The sequence below is a fragment of the Gigantopelta aegis genome, chromosome 7 (assembly GCF_016097555.1).
Source record: "Gigantopelta aegis isolate Gae_Host chromosome 7, Gae_host_genome, whole genome shotgun sequence".
In the NCBI taxonomy this organism is placed as follows: Eukaryota; Metazoa; Mollusca; class Gastropoda; order Neomphalida; family Peltospiridae; genus Gigantopelta; species Gigantopelta aegis.
Genome location: NC_054705.1, coordinates 40,332,395 through 40,347,299, shown reverse-complemented (window position 1 = coordinate 40,347,299; position 14,905 = coordinate 40,332,395). Strand labels below are relative to the sequence as shown.

General features: G+C 36.7%; 1 protein-coding gene across 2 annotated transcripts; it reads left to right on the top strand.

The window, feature by feature from the left end:
- The first annotated feature begins 4,765 nt into the window (after positions 1 to 4,765).
- LOC121377626 lies at positions 4,766 to 10,624 on the top strand. Of its 2 annotated transcripts, none has more exons than XM_041505691.1 (4): positions 4,766 to 4,835; positions 7,598 to 7,729; positions 8,536 to 8,638; positions 9,955 to 10,624. In XM_041505691.1, exons 2-4 carry the CDS (start codon positions 7,635 to 7,637, stop codon positions 10,084 to 10,086), a joined length of 330 nt encoding a protein of 109 aa, XP_041361625.1. In that variant the 5' UTR covers positions 4,766 to 4,835; positions 7,598 to 7,634; the 3' UTR covers positions 10,087 to 10,624. The 2 variants fall into 2 exon arrangements, with proteins under 2 accessions (XP_041361625.1, XP_041361624.1); XM_041505690.1 differs by having other exon boundaries at positions 4,785 to 5,026.
- Positions 10,625 to 14,905: the final 4,281 nt, after the last annotated feature.

Here is a 14,905-nt window from a genome sequence, read left to right as displayed (position 1 = left end):
ACAAGGGTCAAGGGTCACGCGGTTCCCCTCCCCAGATCTATTAATGAGGTCACAGAGAAATATACCCCTTATGGTAACAAAAACTTACATTTATGCTTGTTGAGGTAATTATAGTTTACAATGTACATCCACACACACACAGCCATACACATTATCCGTCATGGAGATATGCACGACCACATAATTTAGTAAATACACACACACAAAAGCACACATTCGGATACACGCACGCACGCACACACACACACACACACACACACACACACACATACATAAACACACTAATATACACACGCAAAACTACCCATCGACTATCCACATACATCCATGTGATTGAAATAATCAATATCCGGTTCATAAATCATTATAAATATATTATACATAAGCATATAACGACGGCCAAAAGAAGCTTTGAATGCATACAATTTGATCCACCACCTCAACCCTTTCAAAAATAGAAGCATTATTAGTACATGCGACTAATTTGGCAATACAACTTTTAGGGCCGCGAAGCCTCTTTTGGTCGTCATAACATTGACCCGAAAGCTAAACAGGTAATTATAAAGCTGTTGATATTACTATACAACACACGCCTAAAACATACCTTGTCTTAATAAATATACCTCTTTGTCCACAATACCAACTTTTATAATGCATGTCGTCCCATAACATGTGTAAAAGCAGTGCCCTCTATCCCCATTCCACCCCCAATATAAAATCCTGGCTATACTAATATATATATATATATATATATATATATATATATATATATATATATATATATACACACACACGCCTTTAAGTTTTGTGGACTAGTTGGATATTGGCATGGATGGAAAATAAATATTTAATATTTTTAAACCATGCTTATCATATGTCCTGTTTGTGAGGTATTGACACTTGGTCTGTAAAATGCAGAAGGAAAATTGTTATCAGCATCTAGTGGCTACTCAAACAAAACAGCGACAAGGTATCGTTTATATGCACTTCCCCGTTGACAATCTTTAATGTACCAGTCCTGGGCACTGGTTGAAGTAAGATAAAAGCCAATGGTTCCGCTAAGGGCAGTCAATTATATATCCTATCGCATCTGCCTGTCCACTGAACTATGCTGACATGTGTGATATACTGTATGCGTGTACAGGAATGAATTACTTTACTAGTCTTATCATATATAAATTGCAAATACATTGCGGTGACTGTAGATTAAAAATAAGATATATTTTCAGGTATAGTTTCATGTTTTGATTGTCAATGTTTTGAAAACATTTAAATGCGTTCAATGAATAAAGATTGTTCATTAAAATATTTAATAAACTGATGTTATAATAATGATAACAGTGAATAACAGCTACAATGAGACCAGGACTGGTGTAAACAATATCTAAATACAGTTTAATGCATTCGCCATCAGCATTGATCTGGTGCGTGATTAAGTATAATGTTTGTCTAATGCGCTCGTTGAATGATATACATGTACACACATATATTTTATTTAAACACACTATAGCAGTAACCACTTTGTTATAATGACCAGAGATCCCTCCCTCATCATTGGAACATCTGGAATGTTACAATTATTCCAGTTAATGTAGTAATATCTAGATATTTGAGTCCAGAAAATATGTATGTGCATACATTTCAACTACTACAATGAACAATATTTATTATTAGTATGCATATTTATTTTATGTCATTTACATAAAGGGGTCGCTTTTTCTAACCAATTAGTTATAATATGAACTGCCATGAACGGACTCCCATTTAAAGAAAAATGCTTGACCTTAATCTGCTAATTAATTTTCAACTATATGTCAAATATTATATCATGTCTATAAAATAAAGAAAGAAAGAAATGCCTTATTTAACGACGCACTCAACACATTTTATTTACGGTTATATGGCGTCAGACATATGGTTAAGGACCATACAGATTTTGAGAGGAAACCCGCTGTCGCCACTTCATGGGCTACTCTTTTCGATTAGCAGCAAGGGATCTTTTATATGCGCTTCCCACAGGCAGGATAGCACAAACCATGGTCTTTGTTGAACCAGTTATGGATCACTGGTCGGTGCAAGTGGTTTACACCTACCCACTGAGCCTTGCAGAGCACTCACTCAGGGTTTGGAGTCGGTATCTGGATTAAAAATCCCATGCCTCGACTGGGATCCGAACCCAGTACCTACTAGCCTGTAGACCGATGGTCTAACCACGACGCCACCGAGGCCGGTTGTCTATAAAATATACAATGACTAGAAAAGTTACAATCCTGTGATGATGCCTTTGAAATAATATAAACTAATTTCCCTCTATGCTAAGTAAATTAAAATATTTTATTGCGTATGGTCATAAAACATTTATCATCTTTGGGCCAGCATCCTTATTACAATAAACAATTCCCAAGCATTTTCATTTTAAATTTATTTTTTATATAATATTCAAATTGTCTACACAATACAGACATAGCTTGTTATTAATTTTTAACTAAGGTTGTTGCATATGGGAGCCATGTTTAAAAAAAATATATATAGAAAGGAATTTTATATTTAATGACACACTCAACACAAAACATGTGGTGTCAGACATGTGGTTAATGACCACAAATATATTTTAGAGAGGAAACTATGGGCAACTGTTTTTTTTATTAACACCAAGGGATCTTTAATATATGCATCATCCCACAGACAGGATAGTACATATCACAGTCTGTAACACCAGTTGTGAAGCACTGGCTGGAACGAGAAATAGTCCAATGATTCCACTAACAGGGATCGATCCTATTCTGACCGCACATCAGGCCAGCACTTTACTACTGTGCTACGTAATACACATAGTAACTATTCAAACTAAAATAAGGGAAAATAACTTTCCTTTTTAACTAGTTTCTTTATGTCTCTGTTCAGTTAATATTTTCTCAACTACGTGTTTCTTCTGTAGAGCGAAATGGACTCTGCAATCACTTCTGATTCAAGTATTTACATAATCGACATTTATTCAGCAACTAGTTAACAACACATACATTTTACCACATTCCAGATATCTATGCACTACAACCCCCCCCCCCCCCCCCCCCCCCCCCCCCCGTCAATATAAAACCCTGGGACAGTCGACTATCGTTTTTCCGGAGTTCATCATATGGACAAGTAATTTCTTCATATACTAGCATATCTTCTTTCTTTACATCACTTTCATTAGGCATTTTAAAAGTAAGTGGAATTTAACCATTAATAAACAACACAATGACCTGGATTTGTGCAATTATTCAATGTTCTATGTTGTATACGGTTTCTCTAACTATTAAAAGTGTGATGCGTTTGGTTGGGTTTTTGGTTGGTTGGTTGGTTGGTTTGGTTTTTGTGTTGTTTGTTTTAGGGGTTATTTTTCCTTCTTTTTTTCACGAATCACCGGATATATGTAATGTGTGGGGGGTTTTTCAGTATTATTGCACATTACTATTACATTACAATTCAATTATTATTTTCATTTTAACTACAAGAAGAATTAACAAAACAAAACAAAAATTAATGAATTGAGTCTCTCTCTCTGGGTGGTTTTGCTTATACATTGTGTATGTATGTATTTATGCATGTATGTATGTATGTATGTATGCATAATCTATACCTTCCCCCAACCCCACTTACTAGCTATCGCTGGGTCTCACGCTAATGTCTCTCGATCTCTCTATATCTCTCGATATACCTATCTAGCTCTCTCTCTCTATCTCTCAGTCAATAAGCTGTCTATATGTCTCTCTCTCTATCCTCTCGCTATAATCTATATAACTCTCTCGATACTAATACGCTATCTCTCAGCTCTATCTCTCTCTCTCTCTCTTCTAGCGCGCTTTCTCTATCGCTATCTCTCTCGCTCTCTCTCTCTCTCTCTCTCCTCTCTTCTCTCTCTCTCTCCTCTCTCGCTCGCTCGGCTCTCTCTCTCTCTCTCGCTCTCTCGCTCTCTCTCTCTCTCTCTCTCTCTCTCTCTCTCTCTCTCTCTCTCTCTCTCTCTCTCTCTCTCTCTCTCGCTCTCTCGCTGCCATATTTCTTTATTTTTACATTTTTGTGCGATATATAAAAATACAAATTAATCGATTTCTCACTTGTATAGTGTTTAATATTTAACTAACTCGATAATATCAACAAAAGTAATGGGCTGTCAATGTATAGATAAAGTTGGTTCACATTCATTCGTTTGCCCATTCATTCATTCGTTAATTCATTCATTTATTGTTATTTCTGTGCTTATATCTAATTACGGTGCAAGCACGCTGTCTTGAGTACACACCTCAGCAATCTGGGCTGTCTGTCCAGTTTGAACAGTGGGTTAGTGGTTAGTTGTTAGTAGCTACTGATAGATAAGTCGGTGTAGTGGCTGCAAAGAAAAATAGGTCAATGGGCTCACCGACGGGGATCGATCTCAAACCAATCGCCCATCAAGCGAGCTCTTTACCACTTGCAGTACGCGGGCGTGGATTATGCACTGACGGTTGACTAGCATAATAATCTTCACTGTGGGGATGGTATATATAACAAATCCTTTGCTACTAATGGGAAAATGTAGCGAGTTTCCTCTCTAAGACTAAATGTCAACATTACTAAATGTTTGACATCCAATAGCCAAAAATTACTAAATTAATGTCATCTAATGGTGTCGTTAAAAAGAAAACTTTAGCATATTATTATGTTCTTACTCAATTTACTGAGGTAATGCAATCGAAGACACCTAGCATGGACGTCATTATAATGTAACTTCAGAATAGAAGAGTTAGACAGTTTTACATCCTTTTTTTTTTATGCCATGTTGTGAAACTTGACATCTGTGGTTTTTATCAGTTTAGGTACTTTCAATTTTATGAAATATACCTAGCAGGAACTTGGAATGTTAAAGTTATTATTTTAACTGCTATTTCGAGCCCAGCATTGGTGCTTTCTGTGTGATGAGTTTGAAAAGCTAAGCTAAAGGAAAGGAATATTTGTTAAAATTTAATGTTTAACAACACCTCAGACTCGATACATTCTAAAAGTTACGGTATGATTATTTCAGTTTGGTATCTAAGTGAACACTTAAAGTTTGTTTTGTTTAATGACACCACTAGAGCACATTGATTTATTAATCATTGGCTAGTGGATGTCAAACATTTACTGATTTAGTAATTCTGAAATGTAGTTGTCAGAGGAAACCTGCTATATTTTTCTAGTAGCATCAAGGAATCTATTATATATGCATTTTCCCACAGATACGACAGCACATACCACAACCTTTAATATACATGTACCAGTCATGGTTCACTGGTTGAGATGGGGAGTGGGTGTAGCCCAGCAGTAAAGCACTTGCTTGATGTGCATTGAGTGCACCACAACTGGTATTTCAAAGGCTGTGGTATGTGCTATCCTGTCTGTAGGATGGTGGATATAACAGATCCCTTGCTACTAATGGAAAAATGTTGCGGGTTACCTTTCATAGACTCTTATGTCAAAGTCGTAGTCATAGTGACAGAAAGCATTTAGGTACCAATGCAAATGAGGGGAAGCCATGGTTCAAGAGGGAAGGAAGGAAATGTTTTATTTAACGATGCACTCAACACATTTTATTTACTGTTATATGGCATCAGACATATGGTTAAGGACCACACAGATATTAAGAGAGGAAACCTGCTGTTGCTACTTCATGGGCTACTCTTTTTGATTAGCAGCAACAGATTTTTTATATCCACCATCCCACAGACAGGGTAGTACATACCACGGCCTTTGATATGCCAGTCATGGTGCACTGGCTAGAATGAGAAATAGCCCAGTGGGCCCACCGATGGGGATCAATCCCAGATTGCCCGCGCATCGAGTGAGCGCTTTACCACTGAGCTATATCCCGTCTCATTGAGGAGGGATGAGGAGGTCATAGAAAAATATATACAAACATTTTCTGTGCAATCCATGCTTTTTTCTTCTTTTAAAAAAAAAAAAAAAGAGGAAAAATAGTGTTTTCTCTAAAAATATGGCAAAGCATGGTAGACTAAACACTTTTGAGTAATTTTCACCATTTTCAGGGCACTTTTTATTTCATATTTAAGACAAAAAAATTATTGAAATAAAAATTGAAGTTAATTAATGTGCTTGCTTTAAATAATAAATAACTGGCAAAGTACATAAAATGGATATTTTAGTAATTGATAACACATTTTCTGAGTGTTTTATAAAGGCAGTTTCAGAATTAATTATTGAAAAAGGCTTGTTTAATCTCAGGGCAGCATGGTGCTAACTAAGGCAAGATGGCATCAGACTACTGAGGCATGGTGCCGCACCATGCTGAAACTAGCTAGGAAAAACACTAAAAATCAACCACATTGCCATGTCAATTCTGAAACTATAAATTGTTTTTGACTAAAGCAGCAAGGGTTGTTTTATGTACAAATTCTCATAGATGCTGCAATACATATCACATCCTTTGATGTTTCAATTGGGGGGGGGGGGGGGCACTGTTTGGATTAGGACAAACCTCAGAGTACAGAATGGGGCTGCGGAAGGTGGGGGGAATCACACCCCACCCCATCCACTTTCCTGTTATTGTGCTCAGAATACCTGTTAAAAAGGGGGTGGGATGTAGCCCAGTCGAAAGTGCTCACTTGATGCACGTCCAGCCAGTGCACCATGACTAGAATATCAAAGGCTGTGGTATGTGCTATCCTGTCTGGGGATGGTGCATATAAAAGATCCCTTGCTACTAATGGAAAAATGTAGTGGGTTTCCTTTCTTAGACTTTGTCAAAATTATTAAATGTTTGACATCCAATAGCCGATTATTAATAAATCAGTATGCCCTAGTGGTATCGTTGAAGTAAAAAAAAACAAAAAAAAAAAAAAAAAACACCTAATAATAAAATTTCCGTTACATTCATTTCAATATAACGTCATCCCATTGGCTCAGATGTAGCAACGGGGGTTTGTTTATTTCTTGATGAATGTACAAATTACATTGTCAGGGTACGTCTGATGATGTCATTTTATATGGGCAAGTTATCTTACTGAGCATTATTGTTTGTGGACCAAAAATAATTCAAAATAAAGTATGACATTTTAGTGTTATTATTAGCAAGTATGATTCAAATTTAATTATAAGTATTGTCTGTTATTTCTTTTACATTCATACCCTGATAATGTAAAGAAAATAACAGACAATCCTTAAAGGACAGACCCTAGTTTTAACCCTTGAAAATTAACACTAAGTTTAGTTAATCTACAAACCTGTAACACATTTGGATAAAGTTATGATTGAGTGAAACATGAGTCTGTGACTTTGACATGGTGAAATACCCTCTAAAAATAGACTAAAACTCAACTCCATAACTGTTACTTCTCAGACGCACATGCATTTTCAAAAATGTGAGAAATGCATTTTGTGATATAAAAAAACACCAGGATGACCAAAAACACTTCGAATGTACGGAAATGAATAATCTAAACAATAAAATCTAAGTAAAGTATGATTTCAGTTATCAAAACTGGCTCTAATAGCAAACAATATGCCTTAGTGTTTAAAAACTAGGGTACGTCCCTTTAATTGAAAATTGAGTTTTGATTTGATTGTTGGCTTCGTTTGCCTGTAGGCTGCTGCTGATGGGAGAACGTTGTTGATGTGTCACGATGGAGACGTCTAACAGTGGGCTGGACGTGGACAGTCCTGTCTGGGTTCCTTCGGCTTCTGAGGACGAGGAGCAAGTTCACATATTCAAGAAACTGTAAGTCCAACAGGAAGATCGTGTTGGGCGTAGACTCTGTGGGCCAAATTTACAAAGTCTGTTTTTTTTCAGCATCTTTTCTGAAACAGTTTTTTTTTTTTTTACAAATAAACATTTATTTTAGATTTTAACATATGGCAGCTCTATTAATAGAAATAACTTTATGATATTAAATACTAAATTTAAGAAACAATTGCAGGGCTAGCAGAAAATCTCACTAAATCATCTATAAACTACAAAATGTGCAAAAAATACACTTTATTTTCCAACAAAATATCAAGGATTACTCTTTAAAATTTTGCCAAATTAAAATAAAATGTGCCAATTGTTTTTAAGAGAGGGAGAGAGAGAGAGAAAGAGACGAGAGAGAGAGAGTGAGACAGAGATGGAGAGAGAGGAGAGTGAGAGACGAGAGTGAAACAGAGAGACAAGAGTGAAACAGAGAGACAAGAGTGTGAAACAGAGACAGGAAAGAGGAGAGAGTGTGAGAGAAGAGAGTGAGACAGAAAGAGTGAGAGAAGAGAATGAGACACAGAAAGAGAGTGAGAGAAGAGAATGAGATAGATCGATGGAGAGAGAGTCAGGAGAGTAAGACAGAGATAGAATGAGACAGAGAGAGAGACGGGGGTGGGGTGAATGAGATAGGACATAAACTAAAAATGACAGAAAGATGGATATAATGACGGAGAATAAATAAGATGAAGGAAGAAAACGAGTGAGAAAAAAACATTTAATATTTAATATTTTACTTACCACATCCATGTACATAATACATGATGTACTTTTGTTTTTCTTCTTTCTTTCAGGAGTCGCAGTGAGAAACTCATACAGTTCCTGACAATTTTCAGTTTCAGTCTTTTCTTCGGACTCTTCCTGATACAGGCCAACATGGCGTGGCAGTCCTATCAGGTAGGTGGATTGGACAGTCGGACAGATGGATGGACAGACCACACAGTTATTCATGTGGTTTGTTGTTCGTCTGGCAACCTTTTGTTTGTACAGAGATGAAGGTTTTCTTGATTTTTTAATCGTCTGTATGTTCAGCGTTTTCAGGTTTTCCGCTGTTGGTGCAAACATTTCCTTTATTCTCCGACCAAAACTTACTAAATGGTTTCAACTGATGCTTCACATTTGCACATGCCGTTTTCTGTTGTTAAGTTTGTAATGAAATGTTATTCTTATCAAGATGCAAGACTCCATTATTTGGCACCATATTTCAAAGGTATATTCATGTGCTTATCTTTGTTTGACACCCAATAGCCGGGGGTGGGGTGTAGCCCAGTGGTAAAACACTTGCTTGATGCACGGTCCGTCTGAGATTGATCCCCGTCAGTGGGCCAATTGGGCTATTTCTCGCTCCAGCTAGTGCACCACGACTGGTATATCAAAGTCCATGGTATGTACTATCCTGTCTGTGAGATGGTGCATATAAAAGCTCCCTTGCTGCTAATCGAAAAAGAGTAGCCCATGAAGGGGTGACAGCGGGTTTCCTCTCAGTATCTGAATGGTCCGACACCATATAACCATAAATAAAATGTGTTGAGTGCGTCGATAAATAAAACAATTATTTCCTTCCCAATAGTCAATGTGTAGTTTTGTGCAGGTGTGTCATTTACATTCATTCATTCATTTATTCATTCATTCATTCATTCATTCATTCCATTTATTCATTCATTTATTCATTTATTCATTTATTCATTCATTCTCAAAGATATGTATTAGTTTTTAATCCTAATTTTAAAGTCAAAATTTCCAATCAGAATACAAACATTTCACTTACCAGTAAGTTAAATGTCATTTAAAAAAAAAAAACCTGAACATTGTATATCATCGATATGTTTCACTTTTCTTTTCTTTTCATTAGGGGTGGGAATTAATCCAGTGGTAAACTGCCCATTTGATATGCGGTTGGTCTAGGATCGATCCTTGTCAGTGGGCCCACTGGGCTATCTCTCGTTCCATCCAGTGCACCACGACTGATTTATCAAAGGCCGTGGTGTGTACTGTCCTGTCTGGGATGGTACATATAAAAGATCCCATGCTAGTAATGGAAAAATGTAGCAGGTTTTCTTTCTAAGACTATATGTCAGAATTACCAAATGTTTGACATCAAATAGCCGATGATTAATAAATCAAGGTCCTCGTGTCATTAAACAAAACGAACTATGTGTATTACTGTATGCCCATCAATATATTTCTCTATTTTTTTATTTTTTTCACCACAGATGCTGCAGCAGCTATCTCGAGGTCCCGACATTCCCGACACGGTCTACAGTCTCTATTTCGACTACATGGAATCGGGACTTGACCCCAATCAGGTGGATCTTCGTGCTAACACGACAATATTCGTACACTAGACTCCGATGTACAGTCTCTATTATGAATACAAGGAATTGGAATTCTTCCCCATTGAGGTGGATCTATGTGCATGCAAACACAACTATATCCGTACACTAGACTTCGATGTGGCGGATCCAGAAAATCCATTTAGGGGGGCCCCAATGACATGAGGCAGAATGCCAACAGAACTTTAGGGGAGGTTTGGAGGGGATCGTAAAATAAAGAAAATTAATATAATTATAATAAAATTATATCTCTTGCAAAATTTAGGGGGGTCCGGACCTCTGCCTCCCCTAGATCTACCTCTGCAGTCTCGATTTTTAATACAAGGAATTTGGATTCTACCCCATTCAGGTGGATCTATTAGTGTGCAAACACGACATATATTTGTACACTAGTCACTGACGTATCACATTTGTCATATAATATTTTTGTAATATAACAGTTACATGTACCATACTTCAAATGATAATCCAGTGACATCTTTATTTCACAGGGTTTCAGATTCATGGGTGAAGGGAAGGAAGGGGGAGGAAGCAAATCAAACATTTTATTTACGGTAAATGTCTTTTGGAGAACAGCTAATATTGGAGTTATGGTGACATCATATTTAGAAAGGGGCAGAACGTAGCCCAGTGGTAAAGAGCTCGCTTCTTGCACTGTCGGTCTGGTATCGATCCCCGTCGGTGAGCCCATTGGGCTATTTCTTGTTCCAGCCAGTGCACCATGACTGGTATATCAAAGGTCGTGGTATATGCTATTCTGTCTGTGGGATGGTGCATATAAAATATCCTTGTTACTAATGGAAAAATGTAGCAAGTAAGACTATATGTCAAAATTACCAAATATTTGACATCCAATAGCCGATGATTAATAAATCAATGGGCTCTAGTGGTGTTGGTAAACAAAAAAACAACTCATCTTTAGAAAGGATGAGTTTGAAAAACAGTTTATTTACGCAGTCTTTCAGATATGTTTTATTTACTCAGTCTTTCAAAGGTATTTGTGCATAACAGTAATAGCATTAGAAAGTATAACTTATTTAGCCTATATACTCTTCAAAGACGAGATTTAAAAAACAGCAGAGTTTGACATCAAATAGCCGATGATTAACAGAACAATGTGCTTTAGTGGTGTCATCATACAGAGCAAATGTTATATGCCTGTGCCAAAACACATCAAAATCTCAGTACTGTAAACTGAACAAGTACAGGTATCTGTCTAACTGCAATTAAAAAATGTATCATGCAGTGTTTGAAATTAGCACTTGTCCATTTATCACGACAAGCGAAAATCTGCTTGGACAAACAAAATGTACGTTGGTGGTTGTCCAGTGGACAAGTGAAAATGTTCAGTGAAGTTTCATTTTGAGCAATGAAAAACATCGTCCTTGTACTTTAATAAAACACAACTATTTATTTGAACAAGTGAAAATATTGTCGGACAAGTAGATTTCTAGATGATGTATTTGTCCGGTGGACTAGTGAAAACATTCTGCTTATTTGTATCACTGTCGTGTTGATCGTAAATATGGGGATGGGTGGGGAGCGAGGGGTTTTGTATCAGCCTAGGTTGACCGATTCAATTTTGAGCTAGGACACAATTTCTTTTTCGTATTTTATGCCATTTGCGAACGAGTGTCTGAACGTATGAATCAGATTTATGTTCACGTTACTTTGTAGAAACATTGTTTTGGATACTGTGATAGGGAAGCCTGTGGCATCAGGGTTTTCTGCAGGAAATACACTTGTGGAATACAGAAATCAGAAAACAACATATACGTAGTTTTGTCTATGTAACTTTACAAATAATAATAACAGTGTTTTAAACAGTGTCCAACAAATCCACTAGCTGTCGGGTTCCAGCTAGTGTATTTTCGGTCTGGGCTAGTAGAAATTATCAACTGTATTACCATAATACAAAGCCTCTGTGAGGACTAGCGACTTTCTCAAACATTTATCAAACATGTGATGGGTCATATCAGACTTTTGTCTTCTTTTCAACATCACCTGTCCTCAAACTAGTACATATTCCCCTATGGGTAGTAGTCTTCTTCTTTTTTGAGTATCGGCAGCCAGTGAATGTTTCCAGGTGACAGATGTAAAGCAATGACAAAACTACTGAGATACATAGCAAGTAGTAACTGCAGATATCTAACACATACATTGTCTCATTATTTTCAACTTTGTTTGCTTTACGTGATATGCCAGTGTTACATATCTGTTGTATGTATGTATGCCCGCCCACAAATGACTGTCAGGTCAGATGTCGGGAATTAACGTGCTTATATCAATTTAATGTTCAAGCACACTCGTTACGAGCACGATTTCTGACTAGAGCCAGAAACTGTACTCGGAACGAGATGGATTTCTGTTGCTCTGTGGGTGCAATATTTAGTCTAGGTTCTAAGTGAATTCATTTTCAACTTTGTTTGCTTTACGTGATATGCCATTCTTAAATTTCTGTTGCTCTGTGGGTGCAATATGTAGTCTGGGTTCTAAGTGAATTCATTTTCACCCACCAGTGTAGGCACGTGTGCAGGGGGTGGGTTTTGGGTGGTCAACCCCCCCACTCACACTCATGTTTTTGTTATGTAATGAAATGAATTATATTATTTGTATTTATACTGACAAACAAATAAGGGAGCACTTGGTGATGTAGGTCAGATTGAATTCAGCAATTGGCTGATTTGGCCATGTGATGGGTGAACTGTCCCGACGCGTTGAAGAAGAGTTTTGGTTGCAGTATTTCTGTGATTCCACATTTCTTTCCATCAGTGTAATATTTCAAAAGGTGGTTAAGCAATCCGTTATTGTCAAAAACTAACGAAAACATGCAATGCAGTATAATCATATAAAATACTAAGTTCATGAAGGATTGTAATTTTTAGAATTTCTTAAACAAAATACTTTAATGAACAACAAGTATTTTGTGAATGCTGTATATTTTAAGCTTCCACATAAATATACAAGTTTATGATTTTATGATTGTTAACCGATAATGCGGAGTGTGACAGAGTGCATGGTTTTTGCACACTTTCCATGTTTTAATTGATAGCTATTAGTCGTAAGACCGACAGTACGAGGGTTATTTGCTGTTCATCAAAACATAGAAAGTGTAATAGCCATATATATCAGTCAGAGGTTTATGTGGTAACTTAATGACTTAGTCCCTGCTCCTAAGTGACGTTGCATGATGCAATAAAGAAGTTTGGCTCGGTGAGATGTGGGGTTTAAAAAGTGTGCAGTTATACAGAATTATTGCACACTTTTGTCAATGAGAAAACAACCTATGCGTGATATAGTTGAAAATGTTCCTATAATATTCATCAAAAAGTAGTTTCATATACAATTAGTGTATTAGGTGAAAACAAGTTAATATCTATGTGTGTGATACAATTGAAAATGTTCCTATTAGTGTACTACCGTAAATCCTTTAATAAAAGCCTAAGATGATATTTTTTAAGTGTCGCATCGAGACCAGGGGCCTATTTCACAAAGGTTTCTTAGGCTCTGCTAGACAACAAAGCATCCTCTTTGGAAGTCTTTTAGTATTGCACTGCAAGATCGCAAAGTTGCGAGAGTTTAGTGAATTAGGCCCCTGGCCTCTATTCCAGGCTGGCTTCTATTAAAAAAAAAATTCAAAATAATTTTCCTGTCCTGCTGTTCTTGCCATGTGATTAAAAATGTGACGTCATGCAATGGAAGTTACGAGTATAACACAGTAATTTCACCTGACAAAGCTAGAACAGCAGAACTAGGCAGACTTCTATTCAAGGCAGGCCTCTATTTTTATGACGCTCTAAAGACCTGGCCTTTCTTTTTATTTGGTGATGCTCTAAGACCTGGCCTCTAATCGAAGCAGGCTTTCTATTCAAGGCAGGTCTCTATTCAACGATTTTTACTTAGTTTTACAATTTGTGTACTAGGTGAAAACAAGTTAATATCTATATGTGTTACAATTGAAAAGGTTCCTATTAGTGTACTAGTTTTACAATTAGTGTACTAGTTGAAAAAAGTTAATATATAATATTTATTTTGTGTATGCATATATGTCTACAAGTGAGTGTTTTTTAAATATGGTTTTATGAAAATGTTTATACAACTAAAACTACACATTTTTTGTTATCTGTGTTTATGTGGTGTAATCAAGGTGTTCATATTTAGTAAGTTATACATGTATGTGGTGTAATAATATATTTAACATCAGGGAGTCCACGAGTTCAAAATATTGGACTATAGTACTCGCGGGTCAAACTCGACCTGGACCCGAGTACCCGACACTTAAGTACTCGCGGGTCAAACTCGACCCGGACCAGAGTACCCGACACTTACATTACGGTATATGATAATGAGACTAAGAGATAAAGTACAATAGCACTATGCATCTTAATTCTAGCCCTGAACATGGATGTCAAATTATATAGAGATTATTATATGAGCTTGTGTGTCGTACTGATTTTACGAATCGAGTGTCAGGATTTTGGTATTGCCATAGCGAGAGTGAGGGTAATACATGAATCGTGACACGAGTTTCGTAAAATCAGTTTCTTTATTACCCATATTATTATTATTTTGTTTTGTTTTGTTGTGAATAACAAGACCCAACTCAAAATGTTTCAGCCATAACTATAAAGAGATGACGAAATGACGTAATTTCAAATGCACAGTCTGAGCTAGGACTGTAGAAGCAACGTCATGTTATGATGTCGCTTCCCAAAATTATGTCATAACACTTGTTATTACACGTGTGCGTCGTATGATTATTATTAACTCGGTTATGTTGAACCATATGGATAATAAGCTGTAGTATTGCATTCCACACATTCGACTTTGT